The sequence below is a fragment of the Mirounga leonina genome, unplaced genomic scaffold (genome assembly GCF_011800145.1).
Source record: "Mirounga leonina isolate KUSES-001 unplaced genomic scaffold, KU_Mleo_1.0 Mir_129, whole genome shotgun sequence".
NCBI lineage: Eukaryota > Metazoa > Chordata > Mammalia > Carnivora > Phocidae > Mirounga > Mirounga leonina.
In genome coordinates this window covers 48,734,783-48,759,426 of record NW_023270323.1, presented here as the reverse complement: position 1 = coordinate 48,759,426, position 24,644 = coordinate 48,734,783, and the positions used below count along the sequence as shown (strand labels likewise).

General features: G+C 34.7%; 1 protein-coding gene across 2 annotated transcripts in view; it reads left to right on the top strand.

Annotated features, from left to right (window-relative positions):
• Positions 1–24,644, top strand: part of UBE2K (ubiquitin conjugating enzyme E2 K) — a 71,983-nt gene that overhangs the window by 35,086 nt on the left and 12,253 nt on the right. Inside the window, exons 1-4 of one of the 2 annotated variants that reach the window (XM_035005108.1) lie at positions 3,117–3,911; positions 5,973–6,066; positions 10,298–10,356; positions 19,659–19,741. In XM_035005108.1, the coding sequence (XP_034860999.1) occupies positions 3,783–3,911; positions 5,973–6,066; positions 10,298–10,356; positions 19,659–19,741 (365 nt within the window). In that variant the 5' untranslated portion in view covers positions 3,117–3,782. Of the gene's footprint in view, positions 1–3,116; positions 3,912–5,972; positions 6,067–10,297; positions 10,357–19,658; positions 19,742–24,644 lie in introns of those variants that run through there. The other variant, XM_035005109.1, reaches the window with a different exon arrangement.

Below are 24,644 nucleotides of genomic sequence, written 5' to 3'. Positions count from 1 at the left end.
GCTTTAATCTACCTCCAGGCATTTTTTCCTCCCTATACAGCTGTTTGTTCTTTAAAAGACTCAAATTTGATTGTCAAGTCACAGCTTTAAATGTTTCTCATCGTTCTTCATGACTTTGCATAATCTGGCTCCTGCCTACTTTCCCTGCTTCATTTCAGCTCCTTTATTTTGTGTGTATTCTAGGCACATTGGTGGCTTTTCAATTCTTAAACATGCCGGGACCATTTTTGCTTCTGTTTTGCACAGGGCAGACTTGAAATGCCATCATTGACATCATTCGTAAATCTTTTAAAGGTAGTTTCCTCAGAGAAGCAGCTTCTTATCCTCCATATTCTCTTTGTTAAATATTACTCTCATGATATTCTGTACTTCATTTAAAAGTTGTATAATTTGTTTAATACCTTAGAATGAAAGCTCTGTATATGTGGATAGGGTGGGTTAGAGAACATTTCTGGTTGATCGTTTTACCACTCAATACCTATTTGCCTTGTAAATAGTGAGTACTCAGTAAATATTCATTGGATTAATGTGTTCAGAACTTTAATTATTCTGCATTATATATTTTGTGAAGTATGATGACAGAAATCCAGAAGGTAAAATTATAATGATAGACTGTTGCTATAATTGGAAAAGCTGTAATTTCTGGTTCTCTATAGCTGCACTTGTCCAGTGTTGTAGCCACTATCCACATGTGACTTTTTTTTCAAGTTTTTAAAAACTGTTTTTTGACTTCTTAAAGTGTACAAATCACTGGTTATTAGTATATTCACAAAGTTGTGCAACTGTTACAATTAATTCCAAAACATTTCATCTCCTTAAAAATAATCTTTGTACCCATTAGCAGATCCTTCCCATCTCCCTTCCCTCTCCTCTCTTAACAACCAATAATTTACTTTCTTTTTTTTAAATTAATTAATTAATTTATTATTTGACAGAGAGAGCGAGAGAGGGAACATAAGCAGGGGGAGTGGGAGAGGGAGAAGCAGGCTTCCCACTGAGCAGGGAGCCTGATGCGGGGCTCGGTCCCAGGACCCTAGCATCATGACCTGAGCCAAAGGCAGACGCCTAACAACTGAGCCACCCAGGCAGCCCCCAATAATTTACTTTCTATATCTGTGGATTTGACTATCACATGTGGCTTTTGAACACTTGAAATGTGGGCAGTCCAAATTGAAATGTGCATGTGATTTGTAAATTAAACACTGGATTTTGAAGACACTGTTTTTTTTAAAAAATGAAAATATCTCAAATTTTTATTTTGATTACATGTTAAAATGATAATTTTATATATAGGAGATAAATTTAAAGTTAATTCTCTACTTCCTTCACTCTTTTTAATGTGATTACTAGAAAATTTTAAAGTGCATTTGTGGCTTACATTTTTTAAGATTTTATTTATTTTTGCGGGATAGAGTGAGAGAAAGAGAGAGCATGAGTGGGATGGAGGGAGGGGCAGAGGGCGAAGCTGACTCTCCGCTGAGCCAGGATCCTGGGATCACGACCTGAGCCGAAGGCAGACACTTAACTGACTAAGCCACCCAGGAACCCTGTGGCTTACATTATTATATATCTATTGGACAGCACTGATCTAGAACTTGTATTTAGTAAGGGTCATAAATGTTCCCATGGCTTCAGTTCCTTTCTGGTCTCTTAGTTTCCATGTCAACCTGCTTTGGGTATGTGACATGCCCCAAGCTTCAGAATTGTTTTTATTTATTAACTGCTTGGAAAGTGAAAATCTTTTTTATTTGGGCAGCCTTAGAATAGTAGGGGAAAATAAGTCATTCATATTAAATTAGGGGAAAATAATGGCAACTCTTAAACCTTTTAAGCCTCATTTCCAACAAATTAGGAAAAATTGAATTTCAGATTTATTTTCATGATACTGATAAACAGTGCCCCTAAACTTTGGTAGTTGTGATTTGACTAGGAAACAAACTAATAGTTTCTTTATAGCATATGAGAATGATCTATAACTTTAGGGGTAATTTAGAATTATATTTGTCTATCTGAAATTTAGATTGAAATTTTGTTATAGAATAAATTTTAGGGATAAATACAAGCGAGAGTAATGTGACAAGTGGTTCTCAAAAAAATATGCAATATTTGCTTTAGGTGGAAGTTTTCTCCTACATCATTGTCAAAAGTCAACATGTTACAATGTTACATGACTACTATACATTCATCATTTACTTTGTGGCAGGCATTGTTTTATATATTGTATTAATTCATTAAATTATAATTCCCAGTTGACAGAGGTTGAAACTGAGGTTCAGAGTGATTAATTAACTTGCTTGAGGTCACATGTTAGTTTAAACAACAATGTACTTAGAGCTTTTATGATAAAATCTTTCAGTTTTTAGTTTTCCTCACTAGAATGTAAGCTTCCAAGTGGGCAGGGATCTTAGTTTTGTTCACTAACACTTGAGATTTCTTTCTGGCATATAGTAGACTCCAGGAATTATTTGGACAAATTTTGTGATGATGATATCAATTCACCAAGAGACTTGGCCTTGGAAATCTATTAGAATTGCTTTAAATTCTGCACTATCGCTTATTAGCAGTAATGCTAATTTTACCACATCCAGATAAGATTTAACATTATGTGCTATTTTGCATACTTTGTTATGTTTTAATAGTTCATTTTAAAAATGTTTACTAGGAACTGTAGCTTCTATTCATCTCTTTTCCTTTTTTTTTTTTAAGATTTTATTTATTTATTTGAGACAGAGAGAATGAGAGACAGAGAGCGCGAGAGGGAGGAGGGTCAGAGGGAGAAGCAGACCCCCCCGCTGAGCAGGGAGCCCGACGCGGGACTCGATCCCGGGACTCCAGGATCATGACCTGAGCCGAAGGCAGTCGCTTAACCAACTGAGCCACCCAGGCGCCCGCGTTTCTAACACATAAAAGGAAAAGAGATGGGGCGCCTGGGTGGCTCAGTTGGTTAAGCGACTGCCTTCGGCTCAGGTCATGATCCTGGAGTCCCGGGATCGAGTCCCGCGTCGGGCTCCCTGCTCAGCGGGGGGGTCTGCTTCTCCCTCTGACCCTCCTCCCTCTCGCGCTCTCTGTCTCTCATTCTCTCTGTCTCAAATAAATAAATAAAATCTTAAAAAAAAAAAAAAAAGAAAGAAACGCATTGGAGCCACAAAGGAACATCAGAAAAACCAGGACTATCAGAGGTCCCACTCTGTGTTTAGTTGAGTTGGGAGAAGAAAATATAGAAAAGCAATTTTGCAGATGTCCTCACAAAAAATGTAGTACAGTGGTAACACCATTCTGCAGGGTTTCATCCAAAAGCCTTAGTGTTTCTGGTCATTAAAATGATTAACACATTGTTTTGTTATTTATCTTTAGAAATAACATTTCCATTCTTAGACTAGAAACAGAGCTGTGAAATAAACTTTATAAAGTAGGGCTTTGAAAGCAAAGGTTTTTATAATTAATACTACTAGGGGAAGGGTAGCTATGCTACTTCTTTCTAGAAGATTCTCATTTAAATTTGAGATATGTATTCTCATTTTAGAGTAATAAAATTGAGAGCTGTTAAGTGACTTTCTTAAATTAATGCCACAAGTAAGTGGCAGAACTTGGATTCAGCTCATATCTGTCTGACTTCAAAGGCCATACTTTTTAAAATACTGTCATCTTTTGCCATTTTCCATATCTTCCTTATAGTCCTTGAGTGGGATTTTAAGTTTGTTGGGGGCACTGGGATCAGAATTTTGGATTGTGGAGTAACTGGATGTTAAACTGTGGAGATAATAAAGGATAATTGTTGCGTGATGGAAAAATTAAGCTGTGAAAAATCTGTCTTTAACTTTCCATTTTCTTTTTATCTTTGGTTATCTGCAGATAAAGACCCTACTCTATCTAGACCATATAGGATGCTTCTTTATAATGGATTCATCATGGTGATTGTATTTTTTTTAAGCTAATTTAGTACATTTTCATACACTAGTAATGTGCTTTCTGTAGAGAAAAAAAAAAGATCTGTTTTCCTCTAATTATAATTTGGGGGTAATGAGGACAGAAATAAGGACAGAGGAATACTAATAAAATTAATAATTGTTTATTTAACATTTTACTAACTTGAGAATTGGGGGCAGTCTGGAAGGCAGCTTCTCCAATTTCTGTTATGTCCTTTTTTTCCTCCCCAACACTTTAATCACATCCTTTAGTATCCTGACATTTTAGGGTTATTTACTTCCTTTTGGAAAGGGGATATTCTGGGAAGCTATAAAGAACTTTGAAAGCATTGATGATTTGCAACATCTCATTACTCTTGTTTTACTTAGAACTCTCAGGGGAGAATTGGAAGTCTTATAGTTCTACTTGCAGTTTCTTAAATTGGTCAGTGAAAGTGTGGTGCCTCTGATTTTCATTTTAACATTCGTTCCTGTGCGTACTGGACAAAGTACTTTATCGTTGGTAAATTGTATATTTCATCCTCCACCGCAAATCACTAAGGATGATAATGATTTTTTAGGGCACAGGAAGAAGTTTCCCATGTATATTTGTAATTAATTTTAATTTGGGGTAAAATTAACTTCAGAAAAATATGAAATATATTAATCCCAAAGGTAAAATAGAAAAAAGTTATGAAATAAACCGACTAATTAGAAGGTTTTTTAAATGCATAAAGTTTTTTAATCTTATGTTATTATTAAAAGATAAGATTAATTAGAAGTCATGAAATGACTTTGGGTTTTAAGTTATATTTTTTCAGTACTTATTCTGTATTAATACAAATTGCTTAGTACAGAAAAAGAGTAACAATGGGTATCTACTTGTTGGAGGTTGGGGGAGGAAGCCATGGACCTTAAAACAGTAATTCTTACATTGTTCATCCAGTAAACAAGCTTAAAAAGGTAGGTTTGGAAGCAAAAAATTTACTATTGATATCTTGCAAGGCTTTTTTTGGTAGGAGTGGATATGTTGTGTTACTTAGGTAGAAACATGAAATCCTAACCAAAAAAATGAAAACATAACTTGTATATTAAGGATTTATGTTTTTAACAATTGAGAAAAAGAGAAAGTTTACCGTATTAGGAATTTAGACTTAGACCAGTAGGGTATTACTGAACATTACAAAATATAAGTGGAGAGCTTGTTTGCAGACAGGTACTTTTGAACATTAATGTGAATCCCCCTGGAGGGTTCTGAATCATTTAAGGTCACCATTAACTCAGAACGGTTTGAGAAATTGAAATGATACTCTAGATGTGAAAGGACTTTGAGAAATGTAATGTGCAAAATAAATAGATATAGATAAATTGAAAGTAACAGTCTGTTTTGAAAAGTAGGTAGCTGCCACTGAAGTAAACTAAGCAGTTTAGCTTTGGTTAAACTAAGCAACCTAAAAAGAAATTGAAGGCATTAGATGATTCTAGTGAGGCATTTTAGGCTTCAGGAATTTTCATGGAAAGGAGAATTAGTTAGATGCTTAGAGTTTTTACCATCTGGGTGGATGGAATAGGTTCAGTTAACCTAAACATCTAGAGTTGTTGTGGTTAGTTTAAGTGAGAGTTTATACCCTACATGGCTTTTAATGACCCTGAGTTTTCTGTTTATATGGATAGAACCCATGTAACCTGGGGTATATTATAGCAGTGTTCATCTACAGATGAATAATAGACTTATCACTTTGGACCTAACATATATGAAGTTGGCAAATATAAAATAGGTGTCTGCTGTTTTTCTCTAAACATTCCAATAATGTTAACAAGCCATTGTACTGTTGCTCAAAGTGGTTTTATTGCATTAAAAACAAGTGAAAATTTGTTAGTTTTTTGGTTTTAAATATTCTCAAAACTGGCTAATTAAATCCTAGAAAAGCACAGGCTGTTATTTTTACTAGAGCAGATAATCAAGTTTATTAAAGAGGGGGTTTCAAAATTTTTTATAGATAATACTTTAAAATAGGCTTTTTTCTTGCTGATATAACTAACATTTATTTTCTGTTTATTTTTAAGACGAGCAAAAATCAAATTAAAGTAGATCTTGTAGATGAGAATTTTACAGAATTAAGAGGAGAAATAGCAGGACCTCCAGACACACCATATGAAGGCAAGTACTTTTTTCTGTATCAAAATATTGTGCGTATTAGAACTTATCTGAAACATTAAATCAGAATAATCTTAAGCATCTATAAATTACATGGAAGGTAACTTCATTTGGCTTAGGATATTACATTTAAATAATAAATTTAGATATTTATATAGACTGATTTTTCTTACTGAATTTTAGCTGATTTTTTTCTTTCCCCAACATAGATTTAGTAGAGCCAAGTTACAATTTGTATAGTATAGGTTAGAATTTAACAGTAGAAGACATCTAGCATGTTAAGCCTCTAATATATGGACTGTAGATGCTCAGTTACCCTTCATATGGTATCTATAACAAACCTTGCCTTAAATTTCTGACAAAATATTTTTTTAAAAAAGCTCCTCTCCCCTGTATGTCATTAAGTATTTCATTCATTCATGTGTCTTCACACAGGCTGTATTCCAAATATTTAATTTTCTTTATTCAGGAAAGCTTTAAGTATCGTTTCAAGACAGAGAAAAGAAAAGAGGCAACTTTGCTAAACTTTGTTTTCACAAACTAAGTCTGTAGCTACTTTAGACTATGGAATTGGGTGGTAAGAAAAAGAAAGAAGCTTTTTATTTCCTCATCAGGCAAATCTTCAGTAATGAATATTATTGTAAATTTGGGTTATGTAGCATAACCAAGGTTCTTGCATATAATAGGCATTCAAATACATGCTTAGTAGAAATCATAACCGAATTTGTAGTAGTAGTAGTAGTAGTAGCATTTATTGAGTTCTTACTTTTAGAGCTTTACGTGTATTTTCTCATTTAATCCTTACAACAAATCTTATGAGGTAAGTAGTTATCACTGTTTCATAGAATGAGGAAACTTAAGCTCAGAGAAATTAAGTACCTGTTTAAGGTCACACATCTAAGTGGCCCAGCTGGGATTTGAGTCCTAATAGCCTTTGACTCCAAAGCCAACGTTTCTAATTACTTTCTGCTTTTGAATAAATGAGGGTTGACTGAATATTGGAAGTGGTGGTTATGTCTACTTTGAATGAGGTGGTTTTATAATTCCTTAAGGAACAGTTAACCCAAAGTCATCAGAAAAATCCAATATTCTAGAATATCTTTGTTTTCGTTTAAATTTTTAAAGACCCTAGAATGTCTTTAGCATATCCTACTAAATTTTAAATGATAAAATTTTATTTCCTGTTTTATAGTTCATATGAGCCATTTCTTGACATTATTTTATTTTGTATTGTTTATTGAGTGCCTCCTATATGCCAGGCCTTGTCTGGATGCTTTCATGGATGCTCTTCATTTAGTCCTTTTGACAATCATTAGATGGAAAAAAGATCTTTAGTTATCTTATAAAAATCAAGTTCTTGTCTTAATAGTAGATATTTTATGGAATGATACACTAGCGGCTTCTTAAAGGCAGGCATTATAAATACTCTTGAATCTTTTTTAGGTTTTCAGATATATTTTTAAAAGACAGTATGGCAGTAGCATTATCATTCTAGAACTCTTCCAGCAAACTGGTATTTATAAACAAGACACCTCCTGAACTAAGTTAGATAGGCAGAATGTTCATTACCTTCTTAGCAACCCTTAATAAAAGTAGGTGAATTTTTAAAAATTGGATAGTACTCATTTGTAGGATAATTAAGTTATAAATATACCATATTTATTAATTGGAAGCAAGTTTGGTCATATTTAAGTGTTTGTTTCTGCTGCTGCCACTAAATGAGATATTAATGTTTGATAATACTAGTTTTTAGTTGTTTTGATAAGACTAGTGTTAATATGCTTTTTGGGTATAAATTGTGTCCTTTTTATCATAAAACTGTTGAAGAGAAGTTGTTCATTTTATTTAAGAAAAGCACTATTCAAGGGCATAAACTAAGATACTTTTTGGAAACATGAATATGAGAAGTATTTTGATAATATTTATTGCAGGGCTCTTGCTAGTTTTTTAGAGTTTTTGTTTTTAAATCTCAGTAACTAAGGCAGGTGTTTCCATGTGGAATGTTAAACTGTTTATAATCATTAACTAATGAGGAAACTATTTTACGTTGTGTTTAAAGTAATCAGATTGAAAAAAACAATAATAAATAAAAGTAATCAGATTGAAAAGTAGAATGCCCATGGAAAAATTAACCATATTGCACGTGTTACTTAACTCCATTTTCTTCTTCTGCTGTAATAGTGCAAAGGAACAGTTTAGTTCTTGAGCCTTCCTAAAAGTTGTTTTGAATTTATGGAATAATTGTTATTTTTAAAAATCTCATCCCTTCCCCATCTTCTTTTTAGATGAAGTTAAATCTGAAGATTATAAATTTTTAACATTAAAACCTGTTCTTTAAGAAGAAATGATTTGTGGTGAAAACTTATATGAATAATGTAGTTATAAAGCTTGCTTAATTGTGTTGCTCTGATGTGTATGTGTATATATATATGTGTATATATGGTTAATATTGTGGTTATATATTGAAAGTTGTCAGATAATAAGGCAAGAAAGCATATTAATAGCATGTGGAGTAAAAATAGCGTTGGGGGGTACTCTAGGGGCCAGCATTATTTATATAGAATTTCTGGGCTCTCACACTGCTCCTAAGAAATTGTTTTGGACATTCAAGAAGGAAGAGCTTTATATGAACGATTATAGAAATAGTAATCTAGACTTTATCAGAAAAAGTAAGATTCTTAGGAAGGAAAAAGAACTTACATATTACTCAGGCCAAATTTATTATACTTATATTTGAAGCTGGCATTTATAACTAAACAAAAACAGGTCTGTCTATAAACACAGAATTTTCTCACTCTCCTCTTACCTATCTTGTTTCTTTTGTTTTGACTACTTTCCTTTATATTGATTTCACTGTTGCCGAATGCTCTGTGATTCAGGCATCTAGTTCCAACTCATCCATCAGTCACTATGGGATACCATTAAAAAGAATTAGCAAGAAAAGAAGAATTGGAACCAGAAAGGGCTTGAAGAATGGTACCAAGTGAATTGCTCTTTTGTTTTTCTCTCCACATTCATCTATTCCTAACAACGGAGGGAGTTGGATTTGAGAGAATCCAGGATATACTGAGAATTGAATTATGAAATTTTGAAGTTAATAATGCTAGTGCATAGTTCTTACTTTATTTTACTTTTATTATGGAAAGTTTTAGGTATATACAGAAGACAAATGGTACAATGAATCTTCGGTGTACTTAGCACAGCTTTAATAAACTATCAGCTTAGGGCCAGTCTTTGATCTAATCCATCCCTTCATTATTTTGAAATGAATGCTAGGCATAGTTTCATATGTAAGTATTTCAGTAGTACAGTTTTATTTGTTAACGTTTTGGAATAGTGTGTATTCTGTGTTAAATGGATCATAAAATCTTAGGATTGGAAGGTTCCTTGAAGTCAGGATTCAAATCCACCCTCTCATCCAGTGGAAGACTTCCCCCTTCAGAGTTTCCTGAGTGGCAGTTACTTTCCCCTTGAATTACCCAGTTATGGGAAGCTAGATAAACTTTTTAAAAATATGTATTTGGCTGCTAGTTGCTCAAGATGACTGCAAAACAGAATGTTGTGTTCTGTTTACATGTTACTGGTTAGAACAACCTCTTGTAAAGTGTTTCCTTTTGTACACCTATTGAGAGGAAGAGGATAGTTTTTTGTCTTTATGCCTACCTGTTATTGTTGAATTTTATTTTTAAAATTTTTAACAAGAAGTGTTGGCCTTTCATTTAGGGCACGAGTTAAAAGTTTGGGGCATTTTTGCATTTGAGAGAACCAGCTAGAAGTAGATTTTTTCAGTTTATGACATAACCATATGTCCTTTTTCTCTGTACCATCTATGCCCTTATACCTCCTTGCCTTCTTTTGCCTTTTTATTTTTTCCATATTTTGTTATTTAGCAACTCTTCTCAGTGTGGACTAGAGGAAACAAAAGGAGACGGGATCTGTATTACTTAACTGTCCCAATGAAGCATTAGATTGTCTTTGGATTTAATGTATTCGTCTATCTCTAGCTCTGCTATTCACTGATAAACTAATATAGTTGTATAAAATGGCTATTTTATGTTTTAAATAACCTTTCAGTTAACTAGTGTTTTATTTCCTTTTTGGGTTTCAACTTTAAAATGAATTTGTTGTAATTGAATATAAAATAGTACATGTTTTGAAAAGTTATGTCACTATATTTGGCTTCAAATATTTGAGGTGAGCAGCATTCTTAACTTTCTGTTTTCCCGTTTTTTAGGAGGAAGATATCAGCTAGAGATAAAAATACCAGAAACATATCCATTTAATCCCCCTAAGGTATTGTAAGCCTATTTTTTGTGCATGAACTTCTAAATTTTTTCCCCATTTAATTTATATTTTAGTGCTTATTAAGGTTGTTGAGTTGTTGTCTTCATAAATTTAGTATGGAGAAGGTTTCAGGTAGTGGCAAATGGTTTGCTTCTGGAATTAGAATGAAAAGCAAGCTTACTCAGAGGCAGCTAGTAATGGCTGTAGACAGGAATAGGATTTTCATTTGCCAATGGCTTAAATTCTGGGTCTGGAAAAATTTGCAATGTTCCCAAATTTAGAGAACCCTTAAACAGATTCTTACTTGCCTCAAAGAAGTTTTTTTTTGTTTTGTTTGGTTTAGGGAAGAGTCTATTCTGAATTCATTCAATAGTTACTTGAGTACTATGTGCCAATGTAGCAATAAATAAGACTTATCCTGTCCTTGCTTTCTAGCTCACATTCTAGCAGAAAAAAAATTATGAACAAATAATTGCAACTGATGAATATTAAAAGAGGAAATGTAATGCCCTAGGTCTTGTATAACAAAGGGAACTAACCTAAACTTATTTTTTCACTGAATAGCTTTGTTTGTCTTTACTTTTGCTATTATTGCTTTAGTTTAGGCATTCAGCTTTATTACTTTCCTGTTTTGCCTATTATTTAATCCATGTTTGCCACTCCTATTCATTCTTTGCAGTTCTGTTCTGTAAATCTTCCTAAAGTGCAATTTTGATGTTTCTTTTCTTTCTTTGTTAATAAAGTCTAAACTCCTTAGCTGGGCATTTAAAACCTCCTACAGCGTAACCCCAATTGTCTTTTCCATCCTAATTTTCTACCACCTTTACCCTCAACATGGGTCTCATTTTCCAACCTAGATTATTTGCTGTTTATAGATGGTGATTATTATTTTGTACTTTTCTGTCATTTTCACAGATCATTATCTGTATCATTTAAAATTCTAGGGTTTTTTTGAGATCTAGGTAAAGTATATCACCTATTACATTAAGCTGTATCCATCAAATTGTTCCTCTACTCTTTCAATAGCATTTTATATAATTTATACACAGCTGACCCTGTGAACAATGTGGGAGTTAGGTGCACTGACTCCGTGTGCAGTCGAAAATCCACATATAACTCTTGACTCCCCAAAAACTAAACTAATAGCCTACTGTCAGCCAGCCTCCTGAAACCTTACCAGTAACAAAGTCGATTTACACATATTTCATATTTGTATTAAATACTGTATTCTTAAAATAAAGCTGGAGAAAAAATATTAAAATCATAAAGAGAAAATATACTTAAGGTACTGTACTGTATTTATCAGGAAAAATCCACATATAAGTTGACCAGTGCAGTTCAAACCCATGTCATTTAAGGGTCAGCTATAGTACCAACACAAATACAGTACCAATTAATGTATTACTTGGGGTATGTGTCTTTCACTAGCTCTTATGCCCCTGAGGTGAAGGACCATGTCTTAATACATCTTTGTCTTTTCTGTGGCTCCTTGAATGTCCTTGAGCATATGATAGCAGTCACTCGGAAAATGTTCTGGAATTCATTCAGCCTGTTGGTTGTTCCCATTTAAGAACAGACATGGTAATGGAAGTTCCAGGGTGCATTGGGGTCACTTACTGGTTTGGGGTGTCTCTTATTCTGTATCTTATGTACATCTACTTTCTGATATGCCCACTTGATTCTTTTAAATTGTTGTAAATTACAAATAACATAAAATTTACCATTTTAACCATTTCTAAGTGTGCAATTCAGTGATATTAAATACAGTCATGTTTTGTGCAATCATCACCTTTATCCATCTCCAGAACTACTACTTCTTACCTGTTAAACAATAACTCCCCATTACCCCATGCCCCCAGCTCTGTAACCATTGTTCTACTTTCTCTGTATGAATTTGATTAGGTACCTCAATTAAGTGGAATCACACAATATTTGTCCTTTTGTATCTGATTTATTTCACTTAGCATAATGTCTTCAAAGTTCATTCACATTTCAGCATATATCTGAATTTTATTCCTTTTTAAGGTTAAATAGTGTTCCCTTATTCATATATGCCACATTATCCATTCAACCATCAAGGGACATTTTGGTTGTTTCTACCTTTTAAGCTGGTTGATTCTTTTTTTTCTTAATTTTTTTTTCTCTATTATATAAAGTAATTTGGGGGCACCTGGGTGGCTCAGTTGGTTAAGCATCCAACTCTTGATTTCAGCTCAGGTCATGATTTCAGGGTTGTGAGGTCAGGCCTTGCATCAGGCTCCACACTGGGCATGGAGCCTGCTTGAGATTCTCTCTCTCCCCCTCTGCCCCTCCCCCTCGTGCTGTCTCTCTCTCTTTCTAAAATAAACATTTTTTTAGAAAGGTAGTTTGTGCGTTTTGTAGATATTTGAGAAAGTTATGTAGTGAATTATAAAAAAAAAATATTTTTCAATATGACCATTTAGAGATGACCACTATTATTAAGCCGTCATCTTATATCTGTGACTTAATTTTCATCCTCATCCTGGTTACCCTCCACTAGATTCAGTCTAGGTTTTAATGTTATCATTGGAATGAATACACGCTTGGGGATACTTTAATTGTTGAATACTATAAATTTAACAAAAGAAGATTTTAAATGTTTAAAGGTAAGGATGCCCTCTTAGCCTAGAAAAGTTTCTTAATGGAAATAAGGAGAAAGAAAAGACCTCAAAAGAGACTGCTTTCAGCCACTACATTTTTTATTATTAAATAATGGCAGTAGTAGCTGTCACTTGGTTTGTGCTAAGAATTTTATATGCCTTTCCTGAAACAGTCTTAACCATTCTAATAAATGAAGGACCTGAGGCTTAGAGGTTAAATGGAACCCGAATCCCGTAAGGCCCAGTGTGCTCTACTTTTTTGAACCTGATGTGAGGAAGGAATGAGGGCATAATCTCTAGAACAGTGAATATGACTCCACCAAGAACAAGAGCAGTCCACCAAAGTTCAAATCCACTTCAGCCATTTAACTGGCTTTATAATTTTTTTTTTCCTAGTAATCTCTGCCCAATGTGGGGCTCAAATTTACTATCCCAGAGTCAAGAGCTACATGCTCTAACTGAGCCAGCCAGTTTTATAATTTTAGGCTTTATGATTTTAGGCAAGCTGTGTGCCCTAGTTGCCTCATTTATAAAATCCTCACTTAGAATTATAAAGATTAAAGGCATTAGTCCATGTACAAATTATTGTAATAATTCTCAAACATTTTTTCACATTTTTTTTAAGTTTTTTAAAAAAATTTTATTAGAGAGAGTGAGAGAGAGAGAGAATGAGAGAGCACAAGTAGGGGGAGGGGCAGAAGGAGAAGCAGACTCCCCGAGGAGCAGGGAGCCGGACTTGGTGCTCGATCCCAGGACCCCCAGGATCATGACCCACGCTGAAGGCAGATGCCTAACTGGCAGGTGCCCCTTTTTCACATATTTAGTATCTCTGAAATTAAGATACACCTTTTGATGATGACATGTCATAATTTAATTGGCAGAGTTTTTTTCTTTCTCAGGGTACATAAAGTAATGGTGTATTATATAATTCATGGTACCTGAGATAGAGTAATACTTATATAACTGCCTACACAGAGTAAACACTATGTAAATATTTTTTTTTTTTTAAGATTTTATTTATTTATCTGAGACAGAGAGAATGAGAGAGACAGAGAGCACATGAGAGGGGGGAGGGTCAGAGGCAGAAGCAGGCTCCCCGCCGAGCAGGGAGCCCGATGCGGGACTCGATCCAGGGACTCCAGGATCATGACCTGAGCCGAAGGCAGTCACTTAACCAACTGAGCCACCCAGGCGCCCGCACTATGTAAATATTATACTGGTTAATGCTACCACTCTAAAAGGCCCTTCTTGAAGTAGCCTGATGGCTTCCTTCTGTGACATGGTTTGAAAGTATAGCATTGACACTTATATTTCCTGTATAAATTGAAATTCTCATTCATTGCTGGTGAGAATGTAAGATGTTGGAGCTGCTTTGGAACATAGTTTGGTCAAAATGGTAAACATAGAGTTACCTTATGACCTATCAATTCTACTTCTAGGTACCTACCCAGTAGAAATGAAAACATGTCCACACAACAACTTGTACGCAAATGTTCATACCAGCACTATTCATAATGGCCAAAAAGTAGAAATGACATAAATGTCCATTTACTGAATGGAAAGATAAAATGTGGCATATTCATACCGTGGAATATTTTTTGGTTATAAAAACAAATGAAGTACTGATAATATGGTATAAGATAGATGAACCTTGAAAACATCATGCTACATGAAAGAAGCCAGACACAAAAGACTACACATTATATGATTTCATTTATATGAAACATTGGAAGAAGCAAATCCATAGAGACAAAAAATAGGTCAGTGGTTGCTTAAGACTCGGGGTGTGTGAAGGAATGGGGAGTGACTGCTGATGGTTACATGGTTGCTCTGTGTATGTACTGAAAACCATCATGGAGTTGTATACTTTAAATGGGTGAATTATAATCTCAGTGAAAGTGTTTGATTATTTCCCTCTATGGTCTTGTATAGCTCCAAAGTGATTGTATAGCCCTGGCTCTGTTTCAGGCATTAATATATTATTTTATTTAATCATTGAAATCAGTGTTTTATTAGTCCCTCTCTCACCCTCCTTTTCTTAGCACAGTGGGAAAAATAGACTCAACATGAGAACAGATCTCCTATTGTTCTTCAGGCCACTACTATCCTAATTCCAGACATTCCATATTGAGGTAGCTTCAAGATTTAGGAAAGTCTTCCTTTAATCATTCTAATGTGTCTCCCTCTGGCTTCAACTAGTTAATCTTAGTTGTAATTTAGTATTCTTTTAAATATGGTACTCATCCCATTTATGGCATTAAGCTTTTGCAGTAAATGTGAATGATCATTATAAATGTGTTCTAGATACGTACTACCTTGAATTTATACTGATTGGTAAATATAATGGAAAAAATGGAGAGTATTTGTAAATTTCTTGCTGGATTTTGTTTACATATGTTTAATATATAGGCTCAGATTTAATTTTAAGCTTCATGGGATAACATGTAGCCGGTTATATTTTCTCTCTCTTGTGCAGCTAAAATTGCACAGGGTTGAAAATTAAATGTTTGATAACCAGTGGTCACAGAGTATTTCCTATTTATTATTCTGCAATTAATTTCTTAACCTGAAGAACAGAAGGTTTGCTTCTAGATAGAGAAGATATATCTTTGAGTCAGCTGAATATAGTGTAGAAGGAATTTAATTCAATGCATACAGTGTTATTTCTAAAGTGAATTATAATATACTATTAATGAAAAAATTCATTAAATTAGGAAAACTCTAGCTCAATGATTTGTCCAGTTATGTATTAGAGATTAGGTTGTGAATTTTCCTGTTTTTCCTTGACATTATAAATGTAGTTTTATATGTGAAATTGATTATAAATACCAATGCTAATAACTTTTAATGGGTCTGCCCATCTGCACATACATATTTAAAATAGCATTTTTTTGTACAATAATTTAGTTAAAGCTGGTTTGACGTCCATGAGTTCCAAGTTTGAAACTGGAAATTCAGTGGAAATGTGAGCTTACATTTACCATGAAGTAGTTACTGAAATGTTTGAACTGAAGAGTGAATGAATAGAATACTGTCCTCCAGGAGGAGATAAGATTAGTGATGAAAAAAAAAGTAGATTAGTGATGGTGTGCCAGTGTAGATAATAAGAATAGTCTCCTTCATTTTGGTCTGGTAGCACTGTGTACATGGTGTTAAGATTAATATTTCTCTATAAGATGTTTAATATTCTTTAAATATTTAATATTTTTATAAAAATTTATATTTTATAAATATTTGTTTATATTTATATTTTTTTTATATTTCTATATAATTTTTTTGAGTGTTCCTCAAAGGTAATGAGTATTCTGAATTTACCCAGATGGTGCTGGTATTAGTTTCATTGGTGAAAATAAGGAGGCTTGAATTGTGATTAGTAAGTCTTTTAAGTAAGTCATTTTGTACCTGTTTTGTAATCAGTGTCAAATATGACTAAAATAGGTCATAATAAATGTCCTTGTATTGTTATTTACTCTTATGCTTCATCCTTTCCAAGTTGTTTTGATTCTGCATTTTTGTTCATAAACAGCGGAGGTGTTAGCACTATGAGAAAAAGTGACAAATTCAGTAGATATTAATTGGGTATAGAATAATAGGACACAGTTCTGGACCACATGTGGATACCACTAGTGATATTAAGGCTCAAGAAAGAAAAAGACATGAAAAATCTAAGAAATGAGGTAGTTGATAAATAATAACAAAAGGGGAGTAGGAGATAAAGAATGGTAGACCACAGAAAAAACTACTAAGATAAATACTTATATCCATACTAGTAGGTGATGGAATGTCCTCTTGAAAATTTTTTTACTACATCATTTGCAAATTCAAAGGTATCTATTCCTAAAAATATAGATTAGTACAAAGTAACAAATAGTTTAATAATTTCCTTGATCCTGCATATATGCATATTTGTTTTCATATAGAGTCTATAGAGATCATGTATTGAAGACTTCTCTTTGAAAAGAAAGACACCTTAGATCACTTGCCTAACCATAAACCTTCTGATGACTTAAGTAGTAATTTAAAATTCTTGGGGCGCCTGGCTGGCTGAGTCAGTGGAGAATGTGACTCTTGATCTCCGGGTTGTGAGTTTGAGCCCCATATTGGGTGTAGAGATTACTTAAAATCTTTTTAAAAAATGAAATAAAATTATTTTTCCAGTGTTGAGAAGATTAAACCAATTTTTTTTTTTTAAGATTTTATTCATTTATTTGACAGAGAGAGACACAGCGAGAGAGGGAACACAAGCAGGGGGAGTGGGAGAGGGAGAAGCAGACTCCCCGCCAAGCAGGGAGCCTGATGCGGGGCTCGATCCCAGGACCCTGGGATTATAACCTGAGCCGAAGGCAGACGCTTAACGACTGAGCCACCCAGGCACCCCCCAATTTTTGTTTTAAAGTCACAAAATGCTGTAATGTCCTTGAGTTACTGAAATTATGGCACATGGTTATTTTGTATTTTTTATACTTTAAACTCAATGAATGGTAGAAATTAAGATATGAATATCGTGGTTATATCTGTTAGGAAGAACTGTTTGTTGTACATAAGCCCTGTATGCCTGTCTTCTTTGACCTGCTCTGTATTTGAGAGGGATGCTGATTAGCTCTAATAACAGGTTTGTCATAATGTTAATTGCATATTCATTCAGTCTGAGACACTTTGGGTACTTGGGAGGCTCTCGTAAGCAGGAGAGATACTGAGCCTTTTAGGGAAGGCCAGACATAAAAGGAAAGAGATTATAGAAGTGTGATCAATATGATGACATAGGAAAGTATAGGGTGCTGTGAGAACAGATCAGGAAGAAGTGATGTGGAAATTTAAAGGATTAAGTAGGAATTAGCCAGGAGAAGAGGGCATCAACATGTGTTATTGAGAGGAAACAGGTATGAAAGGCCCAAGGGGGGAAAAATTTTTTTTAAGATGACTTGAGAGATAGACTAGGGGTCAGTTTAAGAGTGCAGGCTAACATAAAGGGAATGAGAAGTCATTATAGGGTCTTAAGTAGGGTAGTGAATCAGTTGTTTTAAAGGGTACTCTTGGTTTCAATGTGGAGAATGGATTGAAAGAAACCATACTGAAGGTATTAAATTCAGTGGACTGTTTAGTAACCCAAGTGTAGGATGATGAGATGTCTTATTTAACAATTTGGTGATTCTGTGGATTGAGAGAAGTAGATAGCTTTGAAAGCAAGAATTAAAAAGGATCAAGGCATGGAAAGATTCCATCAGTTAGGTGTTTTGAAGTCATTGGTAACTTGAAGTTCTTTTTTAGCATGTAAGTTAGTGAGTAATTAGGTGAAGAAGTAATAACAGGTAGTATAGACAAATCCAGTCACAAGGAGAGAAGTGGAAGCTATTTGCTTAGCTTCTTTCCATAAATAGATTAGATTTAGAGCACATTTTGACAAATTAATTTTTGTAGAGTACTTAAAACATTGCTTTGCTTGGGCACCTGGGTGGCTCAGTTGGTTAAGCATCTGACTCTTGATATCAACTCAGGTCTTAATCTCAGGGTCGTGAGTTCAGGCCCCACTTGGGCTCCATTCTGGGTATGATGGAGTCTACTTAAAAAAAAAAACAAAAAAAAACCAATGCTTAACTTACAGTAATTAATCTATTAAGTGTAAAGGAATTTTGACTCAGATGACTATTACATGTGTCAGATACAATAATAATAATAGGTCCCTCTCCAAATAATAATAATACTTGGTCCTTCAGAAGCTCAGAGTAAGAGCTGATGAACTGAATTTCATTTCATGGTGATCTGTTAGATCATTTTCATTTTGTTGGTTTCTTATCCATGCTAAATCAAATAATGAGGTGATTAGAGACTCAGAATCTGAAATGAGATTGTGTAAGTTTGCATATGGTTCTATTGCTAACTAGTTAATTGATTTGGGATAAATTTTTTAAACTCTGAGCCTCCGTGTCTCCTTAGTGCCAGTGTCTTTCAAATATTTGTTGAATTATTTTTTTAAAATCTGAGAAAACAATTTTTTTTTCTTTTTTAAAGATTTTATTTATTTGAGAGAGAGAGAATGAGAGACAGAGAGCATGAGAGGGAAGAGGGTCAGAGGGAGAAGCAGACCCTCTGCTGAGCAGGGAGCCCGATGTGGGACTCGATCCTGGGACTCCAGGATCATGACCTGAGCCGAAGGCAGTCGCTTAACCAACTGAGCCACCCAGGGGCCCCTGAGAAAACAATTTCTACAGAAAATTTAGGAGCCTTCTTACAGCCATTTACTACTAAAATGCTTCCATGTACTGATTTTGCTTCCTTTGTCCTTTAATGCTATGCTACATCCTACTTGACACTAAATAAATTGCCATTTACTTATCTATATTAATTTTGATTTTATGTTACTTTATCTACCTAACTAGATTTTAGTCTGTGTTGTAGTTCTCATAGCATGGACTATTATGCTAGGTGAATTGTAAACACCTGGTAATTGTTGGGTTTCTTTAGCGGCAGAGCATTTATTAAAAGTTTTAAAAAGAATGTATGTCAGTGACAACATTCAGCTTGCTGAATGCTTTGTCTTCCACACCCTTCCCTTCAGCTAGGCAAAATGTTAGTAATGTAAGTATGGACTTTATTTTTTTAATCTGAGGATTTCATTTTCTTGTCATTATACTTGAACTATATGTGTTTTATTTCTGTTACTTAAAAACTCAAGTGTGCTTTATATTCTAGGTCCGGTTTATCACTAAAATATGGCATCCTAATATTAGTTCCGTCACAGGGGCTATTTGTTTGGATATCCTGAAAGATCAATGGTAAGAGATTTTGAATTCACTTTCTTCCCTCTCAATGAATTCCAAGGCTATATTTAGAGTGTTAGGTGTGTAATTGCTTCAAAACATAAGCATATTATACTTTCTCTTATTTGGGCTGTAATTTTAAAACCTTATGAAGTCTCTTAAGTGCATGATCAAAAATGTGTTGGGGTGTCTGGTTGTTGCAGTTGGTTAAGCATCTGACTCTTGGTTTCAGCGCAGGTCATGAGCTCGATTGAGCCCCACGTTGGCTGTGCGCTAAGCGTGGAGTCTGCTTGAGATTCTCTCTCCCTCTCCCTTTACCCCTCCTACCACCTCTGTAAAATAAATAAATCTTTATTAAAAAGTGTGTTAGAATTGAGATCACAATCATTATTTAAATAGTGACTTATGGGGCACCTGGGTGGCTCAGTCGGTTGAGTGTCTGCCTTCAGTCGGTTGAGTGTCTGCCTTCAGCTCAGGTCATGATCTCAGGGTCCTGGGATCGAGCCCCACATCGGGCTCTCCACTCAGCAGCAAGTCCGCTTCTCCCTCTGCCTCTGATCGCTTTCGCTCTCTCTCAAAGAAATAAATATAATCTTAAAAAAAAAATAGTGACTTATTACATCTTGAAAAGTCTTGATTTAATTTATTTTGGTAAATTTGGTTCTTTGCTGTCTCTGGAAGATATTTGTGAAAGACTAAAAAAATTTAAGTATTGAAATAATCAGCTCTGATTTGGATGGAGTGTAGGCAACAAAAATGTTTAAAGTTGTGTTAAGTGAGCTTAGTTAAGGTTCTCAGAGTTGTAAGAAAGGAGTACCTTTGTAAAGTGATGTCTTCATTTGCATAGCACTTTATAGTGCTTTAACACGTTTTGTCTGATTTGATTTTAGCAGCAGAGTGTTTAAGAATTCTTACCCTGGAGCCATTAAGTTCAAATCCTGACTGCCATTTACTAAACTGTGGTCTTGAGGAAATTACCTAGCCTTTGTGCCTTAGTGTCCTCATCTCACAAGGTGGGGTTAATACGTCATAGGGCTGTTAAAAGGATTAAATGAATTGTTTTATGTAATTTTCTTAGAGCCTGGTATATTCTAACAATATGAATGGAAAAAAACTAAGACAAGAAGTATATAAAAAAGATATCAGAGTGGGCAAAAACAGTAATAAGCTATGTGTTTGATTTAAGAAAGGGAAAGGATGGAACCTGAACACGAACAAGGTGAAACAAAATGACAACATTTAGTGTTTGGGTGATTTGGTTTATTTAGTAATTGGATAAACAGACAAGAATTGTTGGTTTGGTTTTGCTTTTCCATTCTAATAGCACATCTGAGTAAAGCCTCCTCCCTCAGATCATCTCTTGGGGTCTAGTTTCTTGATCTGTATTCCATACCATTAAACATGGAATAGTGTGAAATAGAACTAATTTTATTCTATCATTCTTTTAATTTGTTACTTTTCACAATTTATAGGCCTCAGTGTTTTTATCCATAAATTTATTTCAAAGGCCTCTTATAATAGTTTGATCATTCAGTGATACTAATGAATATTTGCAGACATTGTACTTCTTTCACTTGGTTTCTGGGACATTAGTTCTTCTATTCTCCCCTTTTCTGTCCCCATTCCCAGATTTCTTAACTAGTTCCTCCTTGTTTCTAGGAGCTTTGCACATGAGAGTACCTCGGGGCTAAGTCTTTACCTCTGCTACTTTTCATCTATACTCACTTTCCTGGTATGCTCATCTGATTTTAGAACTTCACTCTTTAAATACCAGCAACTCATAAATTTATCTTTCTTGGACTCCACACTCATATGCTGCTGCCTGCTTAACATCTGTACTTCAATATGTATGTAGTAGACATCTCAAACTTAAAACATGTTGAAAACTGAACTGATACTCCCCTAGCATCACCCCATCTAAGTTATTGGCAACTACATTGTTGCAGTTGCTCTGGCCAAAACCTCATCATGATCCTTGGTTCTTGTTTCTCTGGTACCCTGTACCCTGTTTGCAAATCTTATTAGTGAAACTTTCAAAATCTTACCAGCAGTTTCATTACTACTACCTGGCCCCAATCGCATTACCTCTTTCCTCAATGATTACTGTAGCCTGTCTCCCTGCTTCTGACTTTGCCCTACTCAGCAGTTCTCAGAGAATGATACTCTCCTCCCTGCTCCCCCCTCCCCACATCCCTTTTTAAAAACAAATATAGCTCCAGACTAAAATTTTCCACTGACTCCCCTTTTTGTTCAGAGTTAAGCCAGCAGTACTACCACTTCTGATTATCTCCCTATAGACGGTTGAAAGATTATGGTATGTATGTAGCGAGAGAACTTGGCACTTTTGTACTGAAACACTTGTCAACTCTTCCCATTTCCTTAGGCAGATGTGAAATAGCTGAATTTAGCCTCATTTCATATCTATGTAATTGAAATATTTTAAAATGTCAAAGACATGTCAGATAAAAATAGGTGAGATTAGATATACATGGATATCCTAAGCCCTCCCCCCCCCAATTTATTGAGGTATAATTGACAGTCCGTGGATATTCATGTTTACTTAGGCTTCAGAGCTGGAATTTGGTAAAGAAAACTAGAGGATAGTAATCTTCAGAAAAATAAATTGAATAAACATTGAATAATTTGGGTAGGTATGCTAGAAAACTGTCTTGGTCTTTTGTTAATACATATGGCGGTTTACCTTTAATGTTTAACAACTCTATGTTAGTATGGTTTATTAACTCCACAGTGTGTTCTATATGGAAACTATGTTCTAATGTTTTTCCAGTGACACCTGTTATGCCTATAGGTGTCTATTTACCTGGGGAAATAGAAGAAAATGACTACACATAAAAATTGCACTCAGTGATACTGCCCTTCTAAAAGACATGAACAGGCATTAAGAGAATACATTCCTAGGTGGTTGATAAGCAATGCTCAGCATCATTAGTTATTAGGGAGATGCAAATTAAAATTACAATTAGATACTACTACATACTTATGAATAGTTGTCATGCATTGATGGTAGGAATGTGGTTCAACTACTCAACCAGCAGTATCTACCAGAGCTAAACGTACACCTTTGATAGGGCCTAGCAATTCCACTCCTAGGTCTATATCCAAGAGAAATGAATGCATATGTCCACCAAAAGACTTGTACAAGAATACTTGTAGCACGTTTATTCAATAACCCAAATGTCTGTTAACAAGAAAATGGATATATAATGGAATAATTGTACAGTGAAACCCTACATAATAGTTTTAAAAAAAAAAGCGTATTGACACAAACAGCATGGATAATTCTCACAGACATGTTGAGTGACCAAAGCAGACACAAAGGAGCACATACTGTATGATTCTGTTCTTACAAAATTCAAAATGAGCCAAAACTGGGGCACAGTCAGTTAAGCATCTGCCTTCAGCTCAGGTCATGATCTCATGGTCCTGGGATGGAGTCCCGCATTGGGCTCCCTGCTCAGTGGGGAGTCTGCTTCTCCCTCTGCCCCTCTCCTCGTGCTCTCTCTCTCTGTTCTCTCTCTCTCTCTTTCTCTCTCTCTCTCAAATAAATAAGCCAAAACTAATTTATGGTGATAGAAATTAGGACAATGGTGGGGGTATGTGAGGGTTGTGAAAGGGAGTTGCAAGAGTGAAGTTTTTTTTGAGTGCTGGAAATACTCTAAATTTTGATCTGTGTGTTGGTTACATGGGTGTATATATACATACATAAAAATTCATCCACATGTATAGCATTTAACTCTGCTTATTATACTTTAATAAAAAATTATAACAAAAAAGCTGCCATACTCTTTAAGTAGCAGTCAGTGTTTTGAATAAACATCAATTATATTGATGGTCTTCTGAAGACCCTTAACAGAAAGTTAGTCAACAGTATTGACAATTCACATAGCTGTTGTATGTTTTGGAGGCCTTTCTGAGTCTGTATGCATGAATATTTGTTTAGCCATCTTAACTGTGTTTATTGAGATCTGGGCAAAATTAATTTACTGAGGATAGATTTATAAGGTACATCATCCATTAACTATTAAAATTAGCTGACACATTTTGAAATTTCATATTCCTATTTGCCTGTTAGGATTTGTTTTTTACACACTGAATCCTAAAAAATCTCAGTGCATTATGAATTTAGTCAGCACTATGTAAAAAGAACAATAAATGGAATGAAAGATTATATTTTTACTTGTATACTTTTTCACATTACTAAATTTAGATTTAAAAATTAATGTAGATCAGTCAGCATACACATTAAAAAAAATTTTTTTTAAGATTTTATTTATCTGAGAGAGAGAGAGAGCATGAGCGGGTTGGGTGGGAGAGAGGGAGAGGCAGGCTCTCTGCTGAGCAGGGAGCTTGACATGGGGCTCAATCCCAGGACCCTGGGATCATGACCTGAGCCGAAGGCAGACGCTTAACCAACTGAGCCACCCAGGCGCCCCAAAAAACGTACACATTTCTTTACACTATCAAAGATGTTAAAATTGCTATAGTATTTAGAGCCAGAAGACTAGGTTATGTTTTAATAATAATTTTATTACAACTGATTATTAAAACAGTGTCATTGTTTACCATTAATTTTTTGTCCAGCTTATAACTTTGCATTTAGGAGTTTTTTTTTCCTCTAGCGTTTTAAAAAATTTATTTATTCATCCATTCATTTATTTTTACCTGCACCCACTTTTATTTTTGTTTTTTTTTTTTTTAAGGGGGGCTGCAGAGGGAGAGAGAGAATTTTATGCAGACTCCATGCCCAGCGCGGAGCCCAGCATGGGGATGGATCTCACAACCCTGAGATCATGACCTGAGCCAAAATCAAGAGTCAGACACTTAACCAACTAAATCAGTTTTATGTTTTTTTATTGAGGTATAGTTGACATACAATATTAATTCCAGGTGTCATTTA